A 21,694-nucleotide genomic window follows, 5' to 3' on the forward strand; every position below is an offset into this window, starting at 1 on the left:
CGCTAGTGGCGCCTTTATTTAAATTTTCGTCGTTAAATTCTTTTTTTTTTAAGAATTTCATCGGGAAATAGATTTTAATAATTTTATTTTATAAATAAAATGTTTATAAATTAAATATTATAAATTAAATATTTATCTATAATTTTATATATATATATATGTTAATATTTTTTATTGACTTTGTTATTATATATATTTCATATATGATTTTTTTATATAGCTAAATAATTAAATATTAACCTTTTTCTTTTTGCGGCAATTTATTAATTCGGACTCACTTCGCTCCGAATCAGAATTATCGATGTCCCGCCTCTCGATTTCTACCAAAACTTGGCTAAACGCTCTACTGGCCATTTGTTCCATTTCTACAAACAATCTCTGTCTTCTTCTGTACATATCATATTTTTGCTTGATTTTCCAAAGAACAGCAGCCACCAACAGTAGAGCGAGGAAGCACCTAGGCATGTAATCTCTAGTTTACAAGTAAATACTGCCTGAGGCTTAGGACAACACAAAAGCGTGGGAAATTTTGAAAAAAAAAAAAATAATGAACAAAATGTCGTTGATCTTATTAATTTCTACACATAACACAGATAATCAATACATTCATCTACATATTTAGTTTATTTTGGCATCAAGTTTCAAATACTCACGTGCAAAATGTTATAAAGAATTGCTGCAAGTTGAGTTTGGAATATTGTGAAAAAGAAATTTGAATCCACACCGGCGGTTGGAAGTCGTACACATACACATAGAATGTGGTCAATGTGTTATTGTTCTCACTACCGAAACCATAACCATCTTTAATAAAACGATGTTTATACATGCTGGTTGTGCAATTTGCGCCAAGAATGACTGGCATTTCCGGTGTGTTTGCTCTTTTCACCGTGATGTTCATTTTAGCCAGAACGGAACACGTAATGGAAAACTCTGCATCAATATCAGGTTTTGGCGGAGAATTCTTGAAATTAATCGCTCTGTATTGACGGTCCTCTTTTTTACTTAAATTGAATGTAAATTGATAATCAATAGCCAAATCGTCTGTAAAAGAATTTTAAATTGAAATCTGTATCTTTTAAAATATTAAATGAATGAAAAAAAAAAAAGAAATATTAAAAAAGAACTTACAAAAACAAGATCCTTTATTAGTAGGATCTCCATGATAAAGGCTAGACACGTCACATCGTTCACAATGATCTCCTATAATGCCTTTCGTTGTACAAAAACATTTACCCGTTTCACTGGTACATTGCGTGCCTTGATTATTACAAAAACATGCTGTAACAAGAAAATATAATTTAAGAATCTATTCGAAAAATTATATTACGTAGGATAGAATGAATTTACGTTGACAAGTGGCTCCATTTAATGGATTTCCATAGTAACCAGGAATACATTTATCGCAATGAGGTCCATAAGTTAAATTTCCACATGGTTGAATGCATATGCTGCTATTCGAAAGACACTTACTGTGACCATTGCATTGACAAGCTAAAATTATAATATAAAGAGAATTGTATATGCTTACACATATTGTGCAATCATCTTTAAACATCACAATCAATTTTATTATTTGATTATAATGCACTTACTAGGACATTTTGTAAAATACCATCGTTCGATTGAGCAAGTATCCAAGCTTTTACTGCTTGGACCACGAGCTCCACCTGGCAAACATAATCCTTTTCCTGTCCCAGAACCGTCATCACACCATCCACATCCAGGATCAGATCGACACGCTGCACAAGATGAATAAAACGTGCACCATTCCTTTCCCGTTTCCGTGGGATGACATTTTGAATCAACCGTTGTCCATTCACGACATTGTCCATAAGGGAAGCTTGCAGGATATGCATTTTTATCCACACATCTTTTCTCATTTTGACACCAAATACAATCTGATTCTGTGCAATTTTTACAGGAAGTATAGTCCACACATGGACTGCGACAAGAATCTATGGACAATCTTTGTGCTTGAATAGTTCCATTTAAAATGGTCACTTGCTGTAAATATTTATATATAGATTCATTTTCTTTTATATATTTTACATATATGTATAAATATATATTCAAAGCATAGTTGGTAACAAATTAGTTGTTTACTAATCTTGCAAAACAACTAAATTCTATTATCTAATAAATCACTATATATGCAAAATTCTTTAATGAATATCTATGATTACAGAAAAAAGATGGAAGAGTGATTCTACCAAACTATAACATTAAATATTCTTTTCATTTTATCTATGTAATTATAAATGCGAATGGTAAGACTTGAACCATCATCGAACTTACTCTAATAATAGCAAATATAGAACAACAACTTTACCAAGTACTTACTTCTCGAGCTTTTGAATATGGTTTACATCGATCAGGTCCATTTGACCAAGACCAGATACAGTGTGGATTACTAGAACACGCATGGCACGTATGCAACTGCAAACATTTAATGGCTGTGTGAGCATCACATTGTTCTAGATCACTGATAGCCTTGGTCGGAGGTGCATTAGCGTTGTCTCGGCAAATCTCGTGCGAGCAACTCTTACCGCACCATATGCAATTATATGATGTTTGTACGCAAGCCACACAATCCGTAAGCAACTTGCATAATTCCTTGTGAGATGTCATCCCGCGAGGAGGAGTATCGTCCAGACATCTCATATAAATTCCATCATGCATGTCATCGTTAAGAAGCACGTGTCGAGATATCTTGGTGATCTGTATACATCGATTTTCTCTTTTGTCCCACACGCACTTCACGCCTGTCCTTGCATTTAAACAATGATTCTGATTTGTTAAATGCTCACAATTTCCTGGAGTATACCTAATAAATATAACAAATAAATTTTTATTCTTATTCTATTAATTGAAATGCATAAAAATTTCTCTATTATTACATTATTTATAATTAATAATACTATATATAATAGACGTACTGTATAAATATTCTACCTTGTCATATCAGACAACATTTGTCCATCGAATCCCCCATAGATGTACATTGATTTTTCAAACACAGTTGCACTGTGTCCATACCTGGGCAGATCGGTCATCTCTTTAGGCATAGGAAATTGATGCCAGGAATCACAAGTGACATCATATGCAATCGTATCCGCTGAATAACATCTCGTTCCATCCGAATGTTGCGTATCGTTATGCATATTACCGCCAAAGACGATCATCAAACCACCAGAAATGAACACAGCTGTGTGAAAGAAACGAGCTGATGGGGCAGCCGTAAGCAATGTCCATTGACGAAAATTAGGATCATAAGAGTACAATCGACTAGTTAAGACCTGTGTGGTCTGCGATTCTGATACGTATCCTCCATATACATAAATGAGATTTGTCAGTGCATCATAGGCAGAACTATGCCCGTAACCACCTTTCACAGGAAATCCAATTGTATCTACGATTTGCCATTCACGTGTGCCCAAATGATATTCTTGAATCTCATTCAAGTAACCATATTGAGGCGAATATCCGAATATTACCACCATTTTTTCTTTTCTTCCATGATTTTGTACCAGAGTTGCAGAATGCCCGGCTACCTGTGTAAAATAACGCATTAAAAACACGCACATTCAACATGGTTTAATATATTTAATATATTGCTAGAAAAATTATTAGAGCATGGTAAGATATTCATTATGCACACATAATGAATTTTATGAGAAAAAATATTTGATTAACATCAATTGCAACATTAATCCATTAAAGACCAAGATTGCAACATTTTATAATAGACTTCTGTTTTCTTAACAGTAGTTAAGTATAGTTATGCAAGAAATTCCAATGATTTATATAATATTTTTCTCTTTACTTTTTTTCTTTTTTCATCTATTTGATGAAGTTTAAAAAAATTCAACTATTTATTTTTAATAGATTAAAAAGCTATAAGAATAGAATGAAATTCTTTGAAATATTTAAATATATATAAAAATATATATTAAATATATATTTTTGTGGAAAAAAATTAAAAATGAAAAGAGAAATATAAAAAAACAACTAAAATACTATAAATAAATTAAAAAACATAATCAAACAAAATTAATAAAAATCAAAAAATATATAAATTAGATAGATATAGCAAATATGATAATTATATTAATATATTTTTTATTATAATATAATATAATTATAATATATTTTATATTAATATATTTATTAATATAATTTTAAGTGAGAAAAATTCTAATTATTTAAAAAATAAAAAAAAATAAAAACTTATATATACATACTTAAAGCTAACTTAAAATATTATAGAAATTTATAAAATACAAAAACGAATTCATGAAGGAAATTATCAAATCACCTTTAAAGGACCACGCATAGTTTTGTTGCTGTTGTCGTGTACGGTTACATTCTCCCAGACTTTCGCCGATACATCAAATGCCCAGATTTCATTGGTTACCGTAGAATTAGATAGTACACCACCATACATGAATATTTTATCACCGAAAAGTATACACGAATGAGCGTATCGAGGTTGAGGAACCTTCCCTTCGACATGAGGGGTCTCCCAAACATTTCCATTGAAATCATACACGTAAATCATTTTGGCGCGATGAAAGCTTTCACCACCAACTATATATAAAGAATCTTTCCAAACGATAGAGCAATGACTAGCCGAACCTTCAGGTGAGAAGTCAGTATACAATACGCTCTCCCAGAATCCACGGTCGCTTCTTTGGCTGCAATCAGAGCCTGAAAAAATATGAAGTTAATAAATAATATACAATATGTAATAATAATAAATTAATATAATTTTATAATTAAATATGTATTAAATAATATAATTATATATTTGTATATTTATATAATAATTTATACAAATTTGAATTACAGATTAAATTACTACATTATATTAAATTATACAATTACTACATTATTGCCATTATCATTACACTCTTCCATCACAAGCTAAGCAATCTATTCATAAATCAAAAACAACTAACTAATTATATCCTTTTCCATAAGCAAAAAAAAAATCATAAAATTATATATAATTATCCAATTCTCTCAAACATTCATAAAAATATAGAACAAAATTAATCAAGTCTTCCAAAATACAGCTAATTCTTTTTAATAGAAAATCTCACCCTTGAAGCCATGCACACAATCACAATGATGACTCTCCCGATTACATTCACCCTGTCCATGACTATGGGAACAGTTGTTCGGGCAAACTTGAATCTCACAGGCTTCACCGGTCCACGTGGCATCACATGTACACACACCATCAATGCAAACCCCGTGTCCAGAACAGTCGATGTGCGAATACCTGTGAATACCGAAAAATATGTACAAGAGAAAAAAAAGATTGAAAAAAAATCTTTCTACACAAATCTTTCTAAGAAGCCAAGCTATCATATATTGATTCTAAACGCCATGGTAAACATGCTCTTATCGTATTTATACACAAGGATAGATTAAATGTTTGCCTGATTGAATTTAGACAAATGTCATTACAAAAAAATGATCAATGCAAGAGAAACAAATGAAGGATTATAGGATTTTAGATGATTATTTTTTATTTAGCAATATACATCTAAAGTATAGTTTCTAAAGTATAGTAATCTTCAATTTAAAAAAATTTTATCGCCGTTTATTATTTTTTTTAATTTTTTTTAAAGGGATTTCTTTTGCGCTTTGGGAAATATGATGAATTAGAAATAAAAACAATTTTAGTACCAAATAAAACTAAATATGAGAGTGTTCCATGTTGAAGATTTTTATATAAACTTCAAATAATTGTTAAGTAAAAAAAAGGAATTTTTTTCTTTCTAAAATTATCAAATTAATAATTATTAATTATTATATAAAAATATATTTTTTTCAATTAATACTTTTTTAAATTTTAAGCAATAATTTTATAAACAATTTTTCTAATCCCAATAAGTTCATTATAAAAAAAATTAATTTTTTATAATGAATAAACAAATATTCTAGATAAATTTTTAAAATAAATTTAAAAAGAATATATTTATATAATATATAAAGAATATAAATTATATAATATAAAGAAAGAAAATAAATTTTAAAAAGAATATATAGATATTATATAAAATTTCTAAATAAATAAAAGAAAATCCAAAAAATAAAAAGGAAGAAAAGAAAAATTTTACAAACAATGAAAATTCACCTGCTGGGACAGGCATTGATCTTATAGCTAATATTGAAACCGCTCATGTTATAAGCAACATCCGAGTAGAAGTGAAGGAGCGCGCTTCCGGAACGCGCGATCACTTCCGGAACGCGACGTATGTGGTAGCCATCTTTGTGCATCAATCCAGAGAAGACGGCAAGCAACGGCGCTTCGACGCTGTCACCGTCGTAAATGTACATATGATCCCAACCACATTCCGTTGCGAATTGCTCCACGTGCATCCGTATCGTGGAGTTTGGGTTGCTCTCGATTAGCCAGGAACACTTTACGTCCGCAGTGTAATTCCCGATACCGTCGTGGATGTTTCCCGTCGGCTCCGTCAGTCTGTAAACGATAACGAATCCTTTCATCAATTCTATAGTTCGCGATGAAAGCATAATAGATTATTATCGACATCAATGATAAAGAGATGGAGCTGATAAAATATACCACGATAAATTCAAATCTTTTGATCAATATTATACAGATATTTATGCAAATTCATATTTGTGATAATCGCTAATAAAAAAGTATCGCTAATAATCTAGTAGAATTCGTTGATGTTAAATTCATATAACATTTTCAACAATTAAAAATTTTGTAATGATAAATAAAAAAATTGAATGTAATAGAATAATAAAAAAGAAATGAAAATTTTCATTTAATAAATTATTTTATTATATGAATAATATATATTATTTATATTTTATATTAAATATAGATTTTTTGCTATTGAATATTATAGTGAGTATTTAACATTATATATTTATGCATATTATACTGTGCATTTTTATTATTTATTTTATATAATATAATATAATATTTTGTGAATATTTTACATATATTTGCATATTATATATTCTGTATATTTTTGCATAAAATTTTCCATAAATGCATGAATATCTATGGTCTATTAATGATATGAAAAATATATAGATACTTATATGGTAATTTTAGTTAAGATAATTGGATTTTGAAATTTTTGAATTGAAGAATTTTCTCCAGTACTTTCCTGATTTTTCTGTGATGTTGTTATTTTCTCTGTGACCCATTTTCTTGTTTATGCATGGCTTTTTCTTTTTTCTCTTTTCTTTTTTTTTTTTTAGATTTAAGAACTCAGAATTTCTGTGAAAAAAATTTTTCCTTTTATATAATTTAATAATTTAAATATTATATATTTAAATAATATATATTTAATTACTTAATCTTTAAATACTATCTCAAGGATTTTATTTGATATTTTAAAATTCTTAAGTGAATTTTTAACTATTTATTTATTTTTAAAATTATTTTTCTATTTTACCTGTTACACACTTTATTTAAAAAATAATACAATTCCATTTTCAATATATTAATTTATGAAGAATCCTAAATCTAGGATATATAAAATTAATTTTCAGTAATTTAAGAATAATTATTAACAATTCCAAAAAAAACTATATGATGTAAATAATATTTACAATGATATTTTGTTACAGTTTCCAAAAAACATTAACCTCAAGAAAACAATGTCCTAGGATTATTGTACTTTCAAGCAGTTTCATTGGTTACCCTGCAACATCTGCCTTAAAGTTTCAAACTAGGTCGTAGTAACTTTATAAAGCGAACTAATATCGTTTCAATCCTTTGAAACGAAACAAAAATCGACTAATAAAACATTTACGAATACTTTTATAAAGCGTTTGATTAGTGAAAATTAACTTGAAATTATCTTTACCTAATTAATTCTCTAATGACGAAAACACTTTATCTGTGAATTTATCATTGATAAAAAATTTTAACAAAATAATAAAAAAGTTTTCAAAAGTTTTATTATATATATATTATAATTTTTTATAGATGAAGAAATTATTTAATAAAAAAAATAATTACTCTTTTCAACTTTAGAAATTTATAAAATTGTGTTTATAACCTATAATTTGCTCATCAATTCTTTAATATTATTACTTAGTAAATTACCACGCAAGATGGCACTAGTATTCTAATATTTATATATTGCACTACCCCACGAGATTAAATAATTATAAGTTTTTTAACATAATTTATTTATTTAAGTCAATTGTTCATTAAAATTCATTTAATATTTAATATTAATATTTAACTACACGCCTGGAAATTGCAAATTTCGATTAATTCTGGACTTATGAATAGATACTCAAATGATTCTAAAATCGATTATCTAAACGATTTTCATGAAACAAGACAACTATGAAACATAATCGATCTATTATTGTTGAAATAATTTCGAAGCGAGATGGATTTTGTTCTAAGTCTCATTTCTGCACAATAAATTTCAATATTCTTTGAGACCAAGGATGATGACTACACAAATTATCCATAATCATGATAACGATAACATTGGAATATGGAGACGAAATAAAGATGTGAAATCGAATGTGATAAATGGACGATCGAGGTCATAAGGAGAGAATTATATACGATTAAAAGATTAAATCGATGAAGAATTAAATGTGATTACAATTGAACAATTGATACTTTTTATGGTTCTTTATTGATTAAAGATTATGATACGATAATATGAAAAATTAAAAAAAATTTTAATCTCATTATATTGGAATATGAATCAGAATTTTGTGATATGAGTGAAATTGATTCTATTTTTTTGAGATTAGAGAAGAAACTCGCATTAATATATTTTCTTATCTTACACAATTAAATTATGAGATTTTAGAAGTTATAATAAGATTTAATATAAATAAAATTTTACAAGTATACAAAAACATGTTTATAACCTATAATTTGTAATTTTTTAATTCATCAATATTATTAATAGATTGGATAAAAGCAAAATTTTTTCTTTTTATTTCTTATTTATTTTTTATTTCAAAAAATAATAGAGTTTCTTTTGTTAAATTTTCTTTTATTTATTTTATTTATTTAAAAAAATTATCTTTTATTATATTAAAAAAAATTATATATTTTTATTTGATTATTCAGTCTAATTTCATTACTGTTTCAAAAATTATTTATTTATAATAAAAAAAAATATACTAAATTTTAAAAATCTTATAATTTCATTTAATTAAAAATAAATAAAATATAATTTTTATAAAATTAACAAAAAGTTAGAAAAATCTGACTAAAAAATTTTTAGCTTTCCTCATTTTTAGCCCAACATGAATTGCCCCGTACTAATGAGTGTCTTAAAGATACCGGAAGTCGAGAACTAGGAAAAAAACCTACGACTTTCGCGAGAAGCTTTAACGAGGTAAACGTGCAAACACCCCAGGTGACGAATTCATTTCTACATTTGCATGAGCAAGAGATATTGAAAAAAGATGGATTATACTAAAGATCTACACTCGAAGAATAATAATTTCAAAGAATAAAGAATCGTGACCATGATAGACTTCCTGCTTCCTGTTTCGATTCACTCTTCACGAATGTATCATGTCATTCGATTCATTAAAACCCTGAGTGTGAATCGAGGGATATTTTGAAAGTAAGTGTAATATGTTTGTAACAAATAATTCGTTTAATGAATATTAATGTAACAATATAATATTTATATGGTTTCAAATATTTTATTTAATTTAATTCTCAATTTTATTCGAATTTCTCTAAGATAATCTTATTTAAATTATTGTTATTTTATTTTGAAAGTAACAAAAAGAAAAAATTACTTAAAAATTATTTTTCTTCCTGAATAAATAATATTAAAAATTAATATTTCTTTTTTAATAATAATTTTTATTTTTAAAATTAAAATAATATATCTCAAGTTTTTATTTTTATTTTAAATAAAATATTTAATCATAAACCACCATCTAAAGTAAAATGATAGTCACATAAAATTAAAATAAAGCAAGTATCTATTAAAACACATTTTCTCGGCTATGATTATGCATGATGCTTGTAATGTCGTCGACATTGGAAAAAGACAAAGAATTATTGACGTTGTGAAAAACATACGACTTTATCCGTAAAAGTGCGTTGAAATTGATACTGGGAACGCATTTATGTGAACGATCCCGTCCTGAAAACGGATGCGCATTGTCATCAATGACATTCGACGAATAACAATAATGACTTCCACAACGCAAAAACAGGATTAAAAAAAAGAAAAGAGAAGATAGAAAAGAAAAAAATATGAAATGTGTCAGAATCGATGCGTAAGCATACATTTTGCTTTATAAATTCTTATCAGTGATTTACAATAGTAACACGTGTTACAGGCAAGATACCAGGATTATTATTTTAGTGCAAAACATTTTTGCATAAAGAATTGGAAATCGGATCGAAAACAAAAATGGAGGATCGTATGATCGAAGATGAATCTTTGATTAAAAAAAAATATATATTCAAATAAAAATTTGAAATATTAAAAAAAAATCTGAGAAAGAATATGAAAAATTCATTTTTATTTAGTACTTTTATATTTCTTGGTAAGTAAAAGAAATAAAAATTTTAATGTGATATTGGTTGAAAGGGAAAATAATTAATTATGTCTAGAAATATAAAGTTTATGAAATAAGCTAATAAATTTTATGAAGTTTTACAAAACCAATAAAATTGTTCAATCGATTCTTATTTTATTGCAAGAAGTATTTTTTAATCCACACATTTATCATTCGAGAAAATGTCATAAGTTAAAAATCGACACTTCGTGTGAAAGATTTTATTATTCTATCGTTTTATCCATCTTTATAAGATTAACAATATTGCATTAATTCTAGTGTTTCTGTTAATTTTTTACGTATCAATTTAAATTATTGAATTCTGATTTCAATTATTGTTAAATTATTTTCTTTCAATAGTGGAGATTTCTTTTTTATATCTTTAATTTATATAATATATTTACATATTATTTCACTTTATTTTCAATGATGAAAGGAAAATAATTATTTCGAAACATTGTTTTATTTGTCATTTATTTGTATTTATAATGATAATTTTATTTGACTTTTCAAATTGTCACTTAAAATACTTACAATTAGATTTATGAATTTAGACAGAATAATATCTGTCTGATATTAAAAATGATTATACAAATAATTTAATAATATTATCGATTTATATAATAATAATATATTAAAATATCTTTGCAAACAAGTATTCAACAATCTGTTTGCAACGCAATCTTTAGAAAGCATTGTTCGCTTCGCCGACAGCAATTAATTCGTCTCGCGTTAATTGCGCAACGATTTCTCACAGATGCGATTATCCACCTACGCGGTTAATAATCATTCTAAAATTCACTTATAAAATTAAAAAAATTTTTATGAACATAAAAAATTTTTGAAATTTTTATAATTCTTAGATTTATATTTTTTATTTGGATTTTTCATAATTTAATCATGGTTTATATTCTCCGATAAAAAATTTTGGAATGAAATTTTGATTTCGATTTTTTTATAATTAATCATTGTACGATTTTTCCGTAAAATAATTTGCAAACATGAAATGAAATTTAAATTTACTTTAAACTTCAATTTATATGAACATATAAATTTATATACATATTCATAATATTTTCATTAATTCACAATTAAAAAAATGAATTCTAAAAATATGATTTATTTCAACCAAATATTATTACAAATATTATAATTTTTAATATTTTATAAATTTTTCATATACAAAATTTACATATTTTTGTATTTTTAAATTTTTCAGTTTTTCTTCATAAGCAATTTAGACAAAATGCAAAAAAAGACTAGAAGGTCTCATGAAAAAAAAATTCACACGATAAGATTTACACGAATCATATAATTTATGACAATTAATTCTATACAACGACAAGATTCGTATACATTTGCTTCCGCGGTTTGTATATGTTTCTCATTAGCACGAAATAATATTCTTTCAATAACGAGAAGGCGCCGGATGAGTCACGGAGGAGGTTCGACGACCGACGCGCCACAGCGCGGCGTAGCTTGGCCTTTATGCGAAGCCAAACGATGGAGGAAGCAAAGGACTCTATGGCTATTAAAAGAAACGCGGTAAATTAGAGTAAGGGAATGTCGACGAGGGATGCAACGACACAATGGAGAATTTACGACCTGGACGTTTTGCTATTTTCTACCTTCATGGGATATACAAGTAAGAAACCTTCTCTTTTCTCGTTCGACACATTGTTTACCAATTGAGGAAATCAACCGATACTACCTTTTCTTGACTTTAATCATTAATTAGATAATTCCAACAGTATTGCAGTCTCCAAAAGAAAACGAAGAGAAGAGACATGTTTTTCTTTTGTTTGACTTGTATTTAATTGACTTAATGCGTTGTTTAAGGTATCGGAATGCTGAGTTTATAGTGTTCTTTTTTTTAAATTAGGTCTGTTTGTAAATATGATATAAATATAAATAGTTATGTATATTTAAAGATTCAACAAGATGGATAATTTAATTAATAATATTTAGATGGATAATTTAAATAATTAGAATGATAGTGTAGATTGAATATAAATTATGAATCATTGAGGAAATTTCGTACATATTTAAATTTTATAGAAGTAAAAAATAAAATATTGTAAATGAATGTATTTATTTTAGTTAAATGCTGTTGAATCAAGCTATCATATGACATGAAGAATTTATTGTGACAATATTATTATTTAATATTAAAAACATCAATGTTCTGCGATCAATCATATTTTTACATATTTTATAATCTCATCATTAATCATCTGATATTTTTTTTATTTCATCTTTTGCGTCATTCATTTTAGAAATTATGTATATATGATAAAATAATTTTATAAAAAATTTTATTTTCATTCAAGAAAAATGATTTAATTTATTATGATTGAATGCATCTATAGTAGTAGATATAAAATATTCTTTGAGTGAATATAATTCAATTTAAGTGAAGTTTCATTAGAAAAAAAATTTTTTATTATTTCTAATATTGTTATTATTAACAGATCCAATTATTAAGTCATAAATATTAATTTAATATTTATTTTTATAAACTTTACTTTTAATAATCACCCAATTTTTTCCTATTTTTGATTAAATATAATAAATATCTTAATTTTTTGCAGTTCTATGATTCCATGATTTTATTTTTATTAAAAAAAAAATTTTCAATTTAAATGCGAATACACTACTATGAATAAATCATTCACATATTATTGATATTGAATTTATCTTTGAAAAGATAGAAGAATATTCTACTATTCGAAATCTAATAGTGCTAATAAACGTTAAAAGAAGAAGTTCATTCACCTGCAACTCGTAAATTAAAGAATAATTTCCAATGTCTACGAAATGCCATGCTCGTTGCAGGGCCAATGCAATTTACTGAACTGCCAGATGACTAAGAAGCGCGGGAAGAATTCGTAATGAAAGATGCGCGCGCAAGATTCTTTGTAAAGGGGTGTAAAAACAAATTTTAACGTCAACTCATGACACGATAGAAATTAAAAGAAGAAAACGGGCAAAGAAAAAAGGGGTAAAAGGAATAACGATGGATATTTAGGATGGAGCATTGGCGCGAACCATAAAGGGAACCACTTGAAAGAAGAAGAAGAAGAAGAAGACGAAGAAGACGAAGGAGAACATCTTCTGAAGAGTACTTGAGATTTACGAGAAAATAGAGCGTGATTCTGGAACTACGGTTGGTTGGATTTTTATGAGACTTACGGTACTAAGGAGAAGTGTAATGCTATGCGATGAAACTTTGTTCGCTTTTTTTTCTCCCTTTTCTTTGATTCTTTTTTTTATTTCTATTTTAAATTGATATAATTACGAATAGTGAATTAAGTATACAAGCATCAGAAGTGAAGATTTGCATAATTTAATAATTCAATCTTTGAAGATTTATATTAAGGTTAATGATAAATGTAATAAGTATTAAAATTGAATTTTATTTTTGATATGGTTCTCTTTTTAATTTAAATAAAAATAACTATAATAAATATTTTAATAAATATTATAATTTAGAAAAATTTTATTTTTTATTAATTTTATTTAAATTTATGAAAAAGTTTTTTAGTAACTAACTATAACTATATTAATAAATATGTTTGTTAGATAAACAAATAACTTTATAATTTAAAGAAATGAAGGAAAATGCCACTTGTGAATGCATAGAATTTTTACTAATCTTCCATTTAAATTACACCATTTAATTTAACTTGCATAATTTCTGCAGCAGAATATAAAATTACCTAGCATTTAAATAGATCTAGATAAACCAAAAATACGCTTCAATATAATTAAAATTCTTATCGATCAATTTAGTTTACAATCCTATCATAAAATAAGCCCTGTTCTTTTTGCTGTCCTACAGAAATCGTGACATTGATTCAATTAAGTAAGTTCTTATACGAAAGAAAATTGGTAAAGTACGAATTAATCAACATTAAATCAAACAATGTCGTAAATAATTTCCACGTGTTTACATTTTTATACGAAATGTTTATTTCTAGATAACTATATAATTGGCTATTAAATTTTGTAATCGATCAACTAAAAAAATGTGGCGAACTTAATTACCATTCCATATTATTCATATAAGTCTGTTATTCGTGTAGAAGACTCTCTTCGAAGATATGATTATTTCTTCTGATGATAGAACCGTTCTCTATTCCCACTTTCGATGTTAAAATTACAATTAATATTAGAACATTCGTTTATTTTAATAACTAAATATTATTTATTTGCGTCGCGATAGCTGGTTAATTTACCACTGAGCAAATAAGCCATATTTATTTTCGTGGCTCTCGACGATTATATTAACTTCATTCAATATTTCTCAGTATTTGCACAGTAGCTTGAATCGATAAACGGTTGGAGTTCGATTTTTCGATAATTTTGTTTATTTTATTTAATAATTTTATTTATTTATTCAATATTTAGATTATCTGATTTTACTGCAAAAATATGGAATAGTTTTTTTAAGCCACTTTTTTATTACCTTATCTGAATATATTATTTTCCAAATATTATCTTATACTAATAACTTCATTATTTAAATTCTATTATTATTTCAAACAATAATCAAACTCTTGATAAATAAATCATTTAAAATAACGTTTTAGAATTTATTTGCAAAAATTTTTATTTTAAGTAAAAAATGCCTAATCATAGTATCTACGTGATCAGAATCACAATTCACAAATAATACACTCTAATTAACGTGGACGTAACATTCAAACGATTTAAATCGAACAGCAATCGAAATAAAGATCAATAACAATATAAGATCCAATACATAAAATCTTAAGTGATTTTCAAAATGGAGAGAGAAAATCGAGCACCGAACGATCGATTTTAATCCAACTTCCACGATTCTCTCTCCATATCATCGTTATTTCAATAGGTATTATATAAAGTTTTATCCTTCATAATTCAATGATAGGATAGAACGGATAAAACCTAGCGGGAAACCGGCACGGTGCCACTGATTGCACCTCCGATTCTCGAAAGGTTGGACGTGGAAGACGTAGAAGTTCGCCAATTTTCAATTCTGAGGAAAATTTGTACGCCATTTTCTAGATCGACGCCGTGGAACTGGAACGTAGTCGAAATTCTTACCGGTTGTCCTGCCGCTTTTTGTCCACGCGCCGCCAGGTAGTTTCATTTCAACAAGATCGAACGGATGACCCTGTGTGGCGAGAGCCGTTTAAAATTCGATGGATTGAGATTGGAATCAAAGCGGATGAGAGGACTTTCAATCAGACGTCAGATTATAATATAAAGTATATATTAAGATCGAATAATGGATACTTTTAATACGATTTCAAATTATAAATTTCGTGAATTTTTAAGTCGAATATTGATTGAATTATAAAGCAAATTGTCTCATTTGAAATTGAGAATTAAAACGAGTATTGTATAATTCAATAATTTTTCATTAATATATTTTTTTTAATTCAATGTTAAATTATAAAAGGAATTAATATTTGAGTTAATTATTCGTGTTTACAGATAAATTCTGAAAAATAATTTTAAAACGTTAAAATATTCATTGTGGATTGAAATATTGAATGTTAAATTAGATATTGATTTTGATCCGGTATTATATTGAATAGAACGTTAGATTATATCAATGTATTTGTCATATAATAAACGTTGACTTGAATATTTGATATTCAACCGGATTAAACGTATGCACGAATGCAGTGGACGAAGAGGAGGAGGAGGAGGAGGAGGAGTTTATGGACCGGGTGGCATTTAGAACGCTTTCCAATTTCCCTAGACTATTACTTGGCCTCTGGAACATACATCGGTATCTACTTTGTGCTTCTGGATTGAACTGGGAGAAGTTTGAAACGGCTACAGGATCATGAGAAAATTTCTCATACGTCGAATCGTTTTTCTAATGTACCAACAAACTTCGTGGCCTGTTTGTCGAAGTAATTTTGAAAACACAATGCCACCTACGGGTATTGTTTCATTTAACATGCGTGCGAGTAATAACTTTCGCGTTTGCACGGTAAGAAAAAACTCACGTGTCAATTTTTTATAATGTTCCCTATTATATAAATTCAAGTTTTTGTAAACAGATGTACGCAATACTATGTTGCGTGATTTTGTTAGTGATTTTCGTTACGCAACATTTAATAATCTTATTCGAAATGAAATAATTATCAATGCAATTGAAAACATTCAAAGTGCAATAATCACTTTTATTTCTCATAATCTCATATTCAATGATTCTAAAATCAAAGTCCATTAACCATATAATATCAATCAACCAGAATATTATTAAAAACAATACTTCAAGAGATTTGAAACGAATCAATAGAGATAAAAATAATCACTAAGATATTGAGGGAAAAAAAATACATTGAATAACAAAATTTAAATAAAGTAAAATTACTTTTCATAAAAAAAAAAAAAAATAATTTCTAGTTTTAAATTCTATTCTTTTGATTACAGATTTAATTTTATAAATTTACATAAATTTTAGATTCCTATTTAAGTAGTATTTAAATCTACATATAATTTATAAAATGCCAAATTATTTATGATTTCTAAATGAGAGAATCCAATTGTTGTGGTCAACGATTATCGAGCAGAACACTGTTTTATCATAATCGTACTAATCTTCTTATACTGTGTATTAATTACTGTTGATAACGTTTACCATCAGCCACAACAGTCCGTTTGTACTCTGCAATTTGATATCATTCATTTCGCCAACTGAATCGATAACCAATGAATGCATAAGATTGTACTAGAACATACCTTATTACGAGATTAATTACATCCATTCGGTGTTAATTACTATTCCAAGCGAATTGGATCTCTTAATACTCTGGATTAATGCATATTCACGAGAGATTCGTTTATTTATAGGAATTTAATGAATATTATTAAAGATAATTTATAAGAGAATTCAGAATTGTTCTTATATCGTTCGATATTTCATCATTTTTATTTCTTTTTATTATTTGTATGAATAAATGTGAGAAATTATATCATGGATTATTAAAGTAATTGCAAAAGATAGTTTTGTTTGATATATTTCTCAATATAAATTTCTTTTTTTGTAGATTTTATATAGTTTGAGTTCATAATTATCATAGAGAATTATACTTTAACGAAAACTGTTTCGATCAAGAAAAAGAAAGAAAATGAAAAACAACATTCGATATCAATCTAATAATCCATTAAATTTTTTTTTTTTTGATTGATCGATTAATATTTATGACTAAAAAAAATTGATTACCAAAAATCATGATTGATTTAATCAAATGATGAATCATCGATCATTCGTAAAAATATTAATCGTCAATTATTAATCAATTTTTTATCGAAATTTAATTAAAATAAAATATCTAATATCTTATTCAGATATTAATTTCTGAAAGAGAATTTTAATAATTAATCGAAATATCAATTGTAATATAATTAATTTAATTATACATATAAATTAAATAAAAATTCAATTTAATTGTGATTAATAATTATATATTTCAATCATAATTTCTAATATTTATTTTCATTAAATATTGCTCAATTCTGATTTGAATTTTCAAGCAGTTATTAAATACACTTTTAAATTTAATTACATGTGACTTACTGGTTCCAAAATAGAAATGAAAATCGATTAACAATCAATTTTTCAAGCGCTCAATTTTTTACAATTATTGAATCATAGATTTCTGAAGAATTCTAAGAAATACTAATTGATATTAATAAAAACATTAGCAAATATTACACAACAATTTTATTAGGCAACATGCAACAATATAAAGATTGAAGATAAAATTAAAAAGGAAATTACAGATTTTCAATATTTATCAAATGAATTATTAAATATTATATGTGGATTAGCTGGATTATTAGATAATCATAGGAGAAAAAAGAATTTTCCAACGAATTTTCAATGAAAACGAAATTTCTGCGAGCTATAATATAATATAAATTATAATATAAAACGATTTTATTGGCTGTTTATGTTCGTGTTCTGGTATTATCTATATATGTACAATATTACACGATATTGTATCGAAATCGTTTCTCCATTATTAGGAGACGGCGAGGAACTTTGTTTCTCACCTCGGCCCTTCGAGACCGCCTTCTCTTCCCTTGTTTCCGCTTGAAGAATCTCCCGTGTCGGCTCGTTTACCGCCGTTGTTTCGCATTCTTGTAACGCGTGTACCCGGGTTACCTGAAATGTTCTATATTCGTTCTATCTTCACGAGATATTATGATAATACTTCGATTAGAGCGGATCGAAGTTGTATTAACATATTGTTTCTTAACCTCCCTCCAAACGAGACATTCTATAATTTAACCGTAATAATCAATTTTCCCATTCAATAAGAGACACTTGATCACTATCTTTCAAAAATGATTGATTATTATAATCATTGATAAAATATTGAAATATTAAAAATTTAAAAATTGAAATTAAAAATTTTCTATAAATAACTACAACGATCTTGTAAAAAGTCGTTTCACAAGTAAAAAAAGAAAAACTTATAATAAAAAAGAAGAAATTAATATTAACTAATTGATACTGCGAAAAACGAACCAAATCTTGCCTGAATGAAAAATTTTTGTTATTCTATATTTGATAATGTAAAAAATACAAAATAATATAAAAAATTTTTAGTATTCCATTCAATAAAATTAAAGCTTAAGGATTTTTTGATTAACAATAAATTAATTAAGAAAAATTATTACGTGATGTAAATTATATTGATTGTTTAACAAAGTGTTTGATAAGTGTTTAACCATTCGCATAAGTGTGAACTGCTGTCAAAACAAAAGCACGCATGTCTCTCATAATTAGCGCGCGCAATTCAAATTAAAACAACTTATAATAGAGAGGAAATAGACTGATTAACATAATCTAACTAACATAATCACATTATTGCTCATTGACTATTGTATGGATTATGTTTTTTAAATGAGCAACATTATAAAAAATGCTTTAATACATTTAAAAAAAAAGTTGATTTTTCCAATGCGTTACATACATATACGCAAGAATACTTGATATGCAATAAATTTGAAACGATAAATTCTTCAAGACATTGCAAATATGTGTTACGATCATGTTTGTAGAGAATAAGAACGATAATAGACCATTTTGTGTGTTATATCGTCAAGCATTTTCATCTCGTTAGTCCATGACAAGCATAGAGTAATGAATAAATAGATGCAACGATGTACCGAGCATGCATGGTTGTTTTCGTGGTTAAGAACGCCCCCTTTCTTTTCACTGTTTTGTTTCGTGTCTGTAGAAGTTCACGTTTACGTGGCCCCGGAGGTTATTTCCAGCGCCAATTATTCACGAGTACGATGAAATTTTGAAACGGCATCCTTTAGTTGAATCCAGGTTAAGTCCGATCAATTTGCATCGTTAAAACATCGCTATGAAGCGATCAGATATCCGACTTCAAACTTTTCAAACAAGTACATCAATGTTTACTATATATGTGTATATATATATATATATAATGCGTTTATGAAAGCACGCGAATATGGAATATATAGTATTCATTTGTGAAATATAATCATGCATGCGTAGATGAATCTTTAGAAATTAATGTTTAGCGAAAGTGTTGATCAACTATTCAACCAATATTGATGAGACTTTGGAAAGCAACATTATCATTCTTTTATTTTTTTACTTATTATGAATATTAATTATCAATCAATCAACTTATGTATCTCAATATGATATCATGATGAAAATTCTTAATGAAAAATATAATGCATGTAAAATAATGCATAAAAAATGAAGGACAACTACTAATCAAGATATTTGTAATGCATTTTATAGAAACTTAACATATAATCGTTGTTTAAATCTTAGCGACTGTTTCTAACTTTTTATTATATATCTCGACACAATAAATCAAAATACAAAACGCGACAAAGAGAGAGTTCCGTAACGACATTCGCATTAGATTTCACCGCAATTGCTCAACACCAGGGATGCCGAGTGTTCTCAAGTGCCTACGTGCAATTCTAGAATAAATATTGCACAAGCATTTTAGAATGCAAAATTTGATGTTTTGGATGAACATTCCGTCGTCGTTAACAAGGAGGGGGATTATTACGTTAAGCGCGCGTGAAAAAGCAAACCAGCCTTGACAGTGGCGGAAACCGTAATTTCCCTGCCAAGTTTAAAGCCGTAGCATCGATCGATATAAAATCTAATCTCCGGCAAATTAAATCGCGAAATGCATCGAACCAAAGCTAACCCGACTAATTTCCGCGGTCAGTGTTATCGTTAGATTTACCAATGTCCTGATTACTTGACTCTTCATTGTCAACCAGAGCCGCAGACAATGACCGAACACTCCCCGTTCCCCTTCTTATGAAAGGCCATGAGACGCGCATACAGCAATTAAATTCAAGGAAGGCGCGCATACGCACGTTCTCTTCCGTTTATTTACATGTCTCCTCGAAAAAAAGATTTGAAGAAAGACAATCAATCTGCTAAGAAACCAAGTCGACCTAAAAAGCCGTCAATACCGTTGCACGTTCGACAGAATGTACAGTTAGCCTATTTGTGTCTTCAGCCGTATAATTTTATGGATATTATTGCTATCGATTCTTTGTAAAAAAAACACATTTATATTATAATTAATGTAACAAGAAATTGCTATTGGAAATAAATGGGACTCGAATACTGTAAGAAAGATGTGCTCGCGCATTCTATCTTACTTACTTGACTTTTCCGCCGCAAAATTGACACACCGAACCCTGCCAACCCTCGTGGCACACGCAAGTGCCATTGACACAGTCTCCGTTGACGCAACTGTCCGTGTCGCAGGTCGTATCCGTCGTCAGCGACGATGAGGAGGAGGAGGCGGCCGCAGTTACGTGCACCACCCAACAAATCAGCGCCGCCCACAGTATTGGCCACGGCACCGCAATTACACCGCACTGATCTCGTACCACCTCACGGCACTGCCCTTTCCGACGATACTTCGATTTATATAGGAACAAAAACATCTGCACGACTTCTGCCATTTTGATAGGCTTCCATGTCAGAGACAATGGCCGACGGCGACGCACCGGATGAAATACATATGGGCACCTTCTCGCTCGCGTTTCGATGCAACTCGCTGCGCGCTGCCGAACTTGAGAGTGCGGTCGCCACCGC

General features: G+C 27.9%; 1 protein-coding gene and 1 long non-coding RNA gene across 4 annotated transcripts in view; one reads left to right on the forward strand and one right to left on the reverse strand.

Moving 5' to 3' along the window:
- Positions 1–21,561, reverse strand: part of LOC107997992 (attractin) — a 140,839-nt gene extending 119,278 nt beyond the window's left edge. For both annotated transcript variants that reach the window (XM_017056969.3, XM_062085603.1), the window contains exons 1-11: positions 21,257–21,561; positions 6,146–6,493; positions 5,103–5,284; positions 4,316–4,707; positions 2,953–3,551; positions 2,341–2,824; positions 1,593–2,004; positions 1,348–1,491; positions 1,129–1,278; positions 654–1,041; positions 241–472 (exon numbers count right to left, since the gene is read on the reverse strand). In XM_017056969.3, the coding sequence (XP_016912458.1) occupies positions 241–472; positions 654–1,041; positions 1,129–1,278; positions 1,348–1,491; positions 1,593–2,004; positions 2,341–2,824; positions 2,953–3,551; positions 4,316–4,707; positions 5,103–5,284; positions 6,146–6,493; positions 21,257–21,561 (3,636 nt within the window). The remainder of the gene's footprint in view (positions 1–240; positions 473–653; positions 1,042–1,128; positions 1,279–1,347; positions 1,492–1,592; positions 2,005–2,340; positions 2,825–2,952; positions 3,552–4,315; positions 4,708–5,102; positions 5,285–6,145; positions 6,494–21,256) is intronic.
- LOC133667382 (uncharacterized) lies at positions 7,646–14,157 on the forward strand. Of its 2 annotated transcripts, XR_009832828.1 has the most exons (5): positions 7,646–9,611; positions 10,050–10,281; positions 10,345–10,554; positions 11,786–12,211; positions 13,402–14,157. It is a non-coding gene; the product is annotated as an uncharacterized LOC133667382 (long non-coding RNA). The 2 variants fall into 2 exon arrangements; XR_009832827.1 differs by lacking the exon at positions 7,646–9,611 and having other exon boundaries at positions 9,904–10,281.
- Positions 21,562–21,694: the final 133 nt, after the last annotated feature.

Source organism: Apis cerana, linkage group LG15 (assembly GCF_029169275.1).
Source record: "Apis cerana isolate GH-2021 linkage group LG15, AcerK_1.0, whole genome shotgun sequence".
NCBI classification, from domain to species: domain Eukaryota; kingdom Metazoa; phylum Arthropoda; class Insecta; order Hymenoptera; family Apidae; genus Apis; species Apis cerana.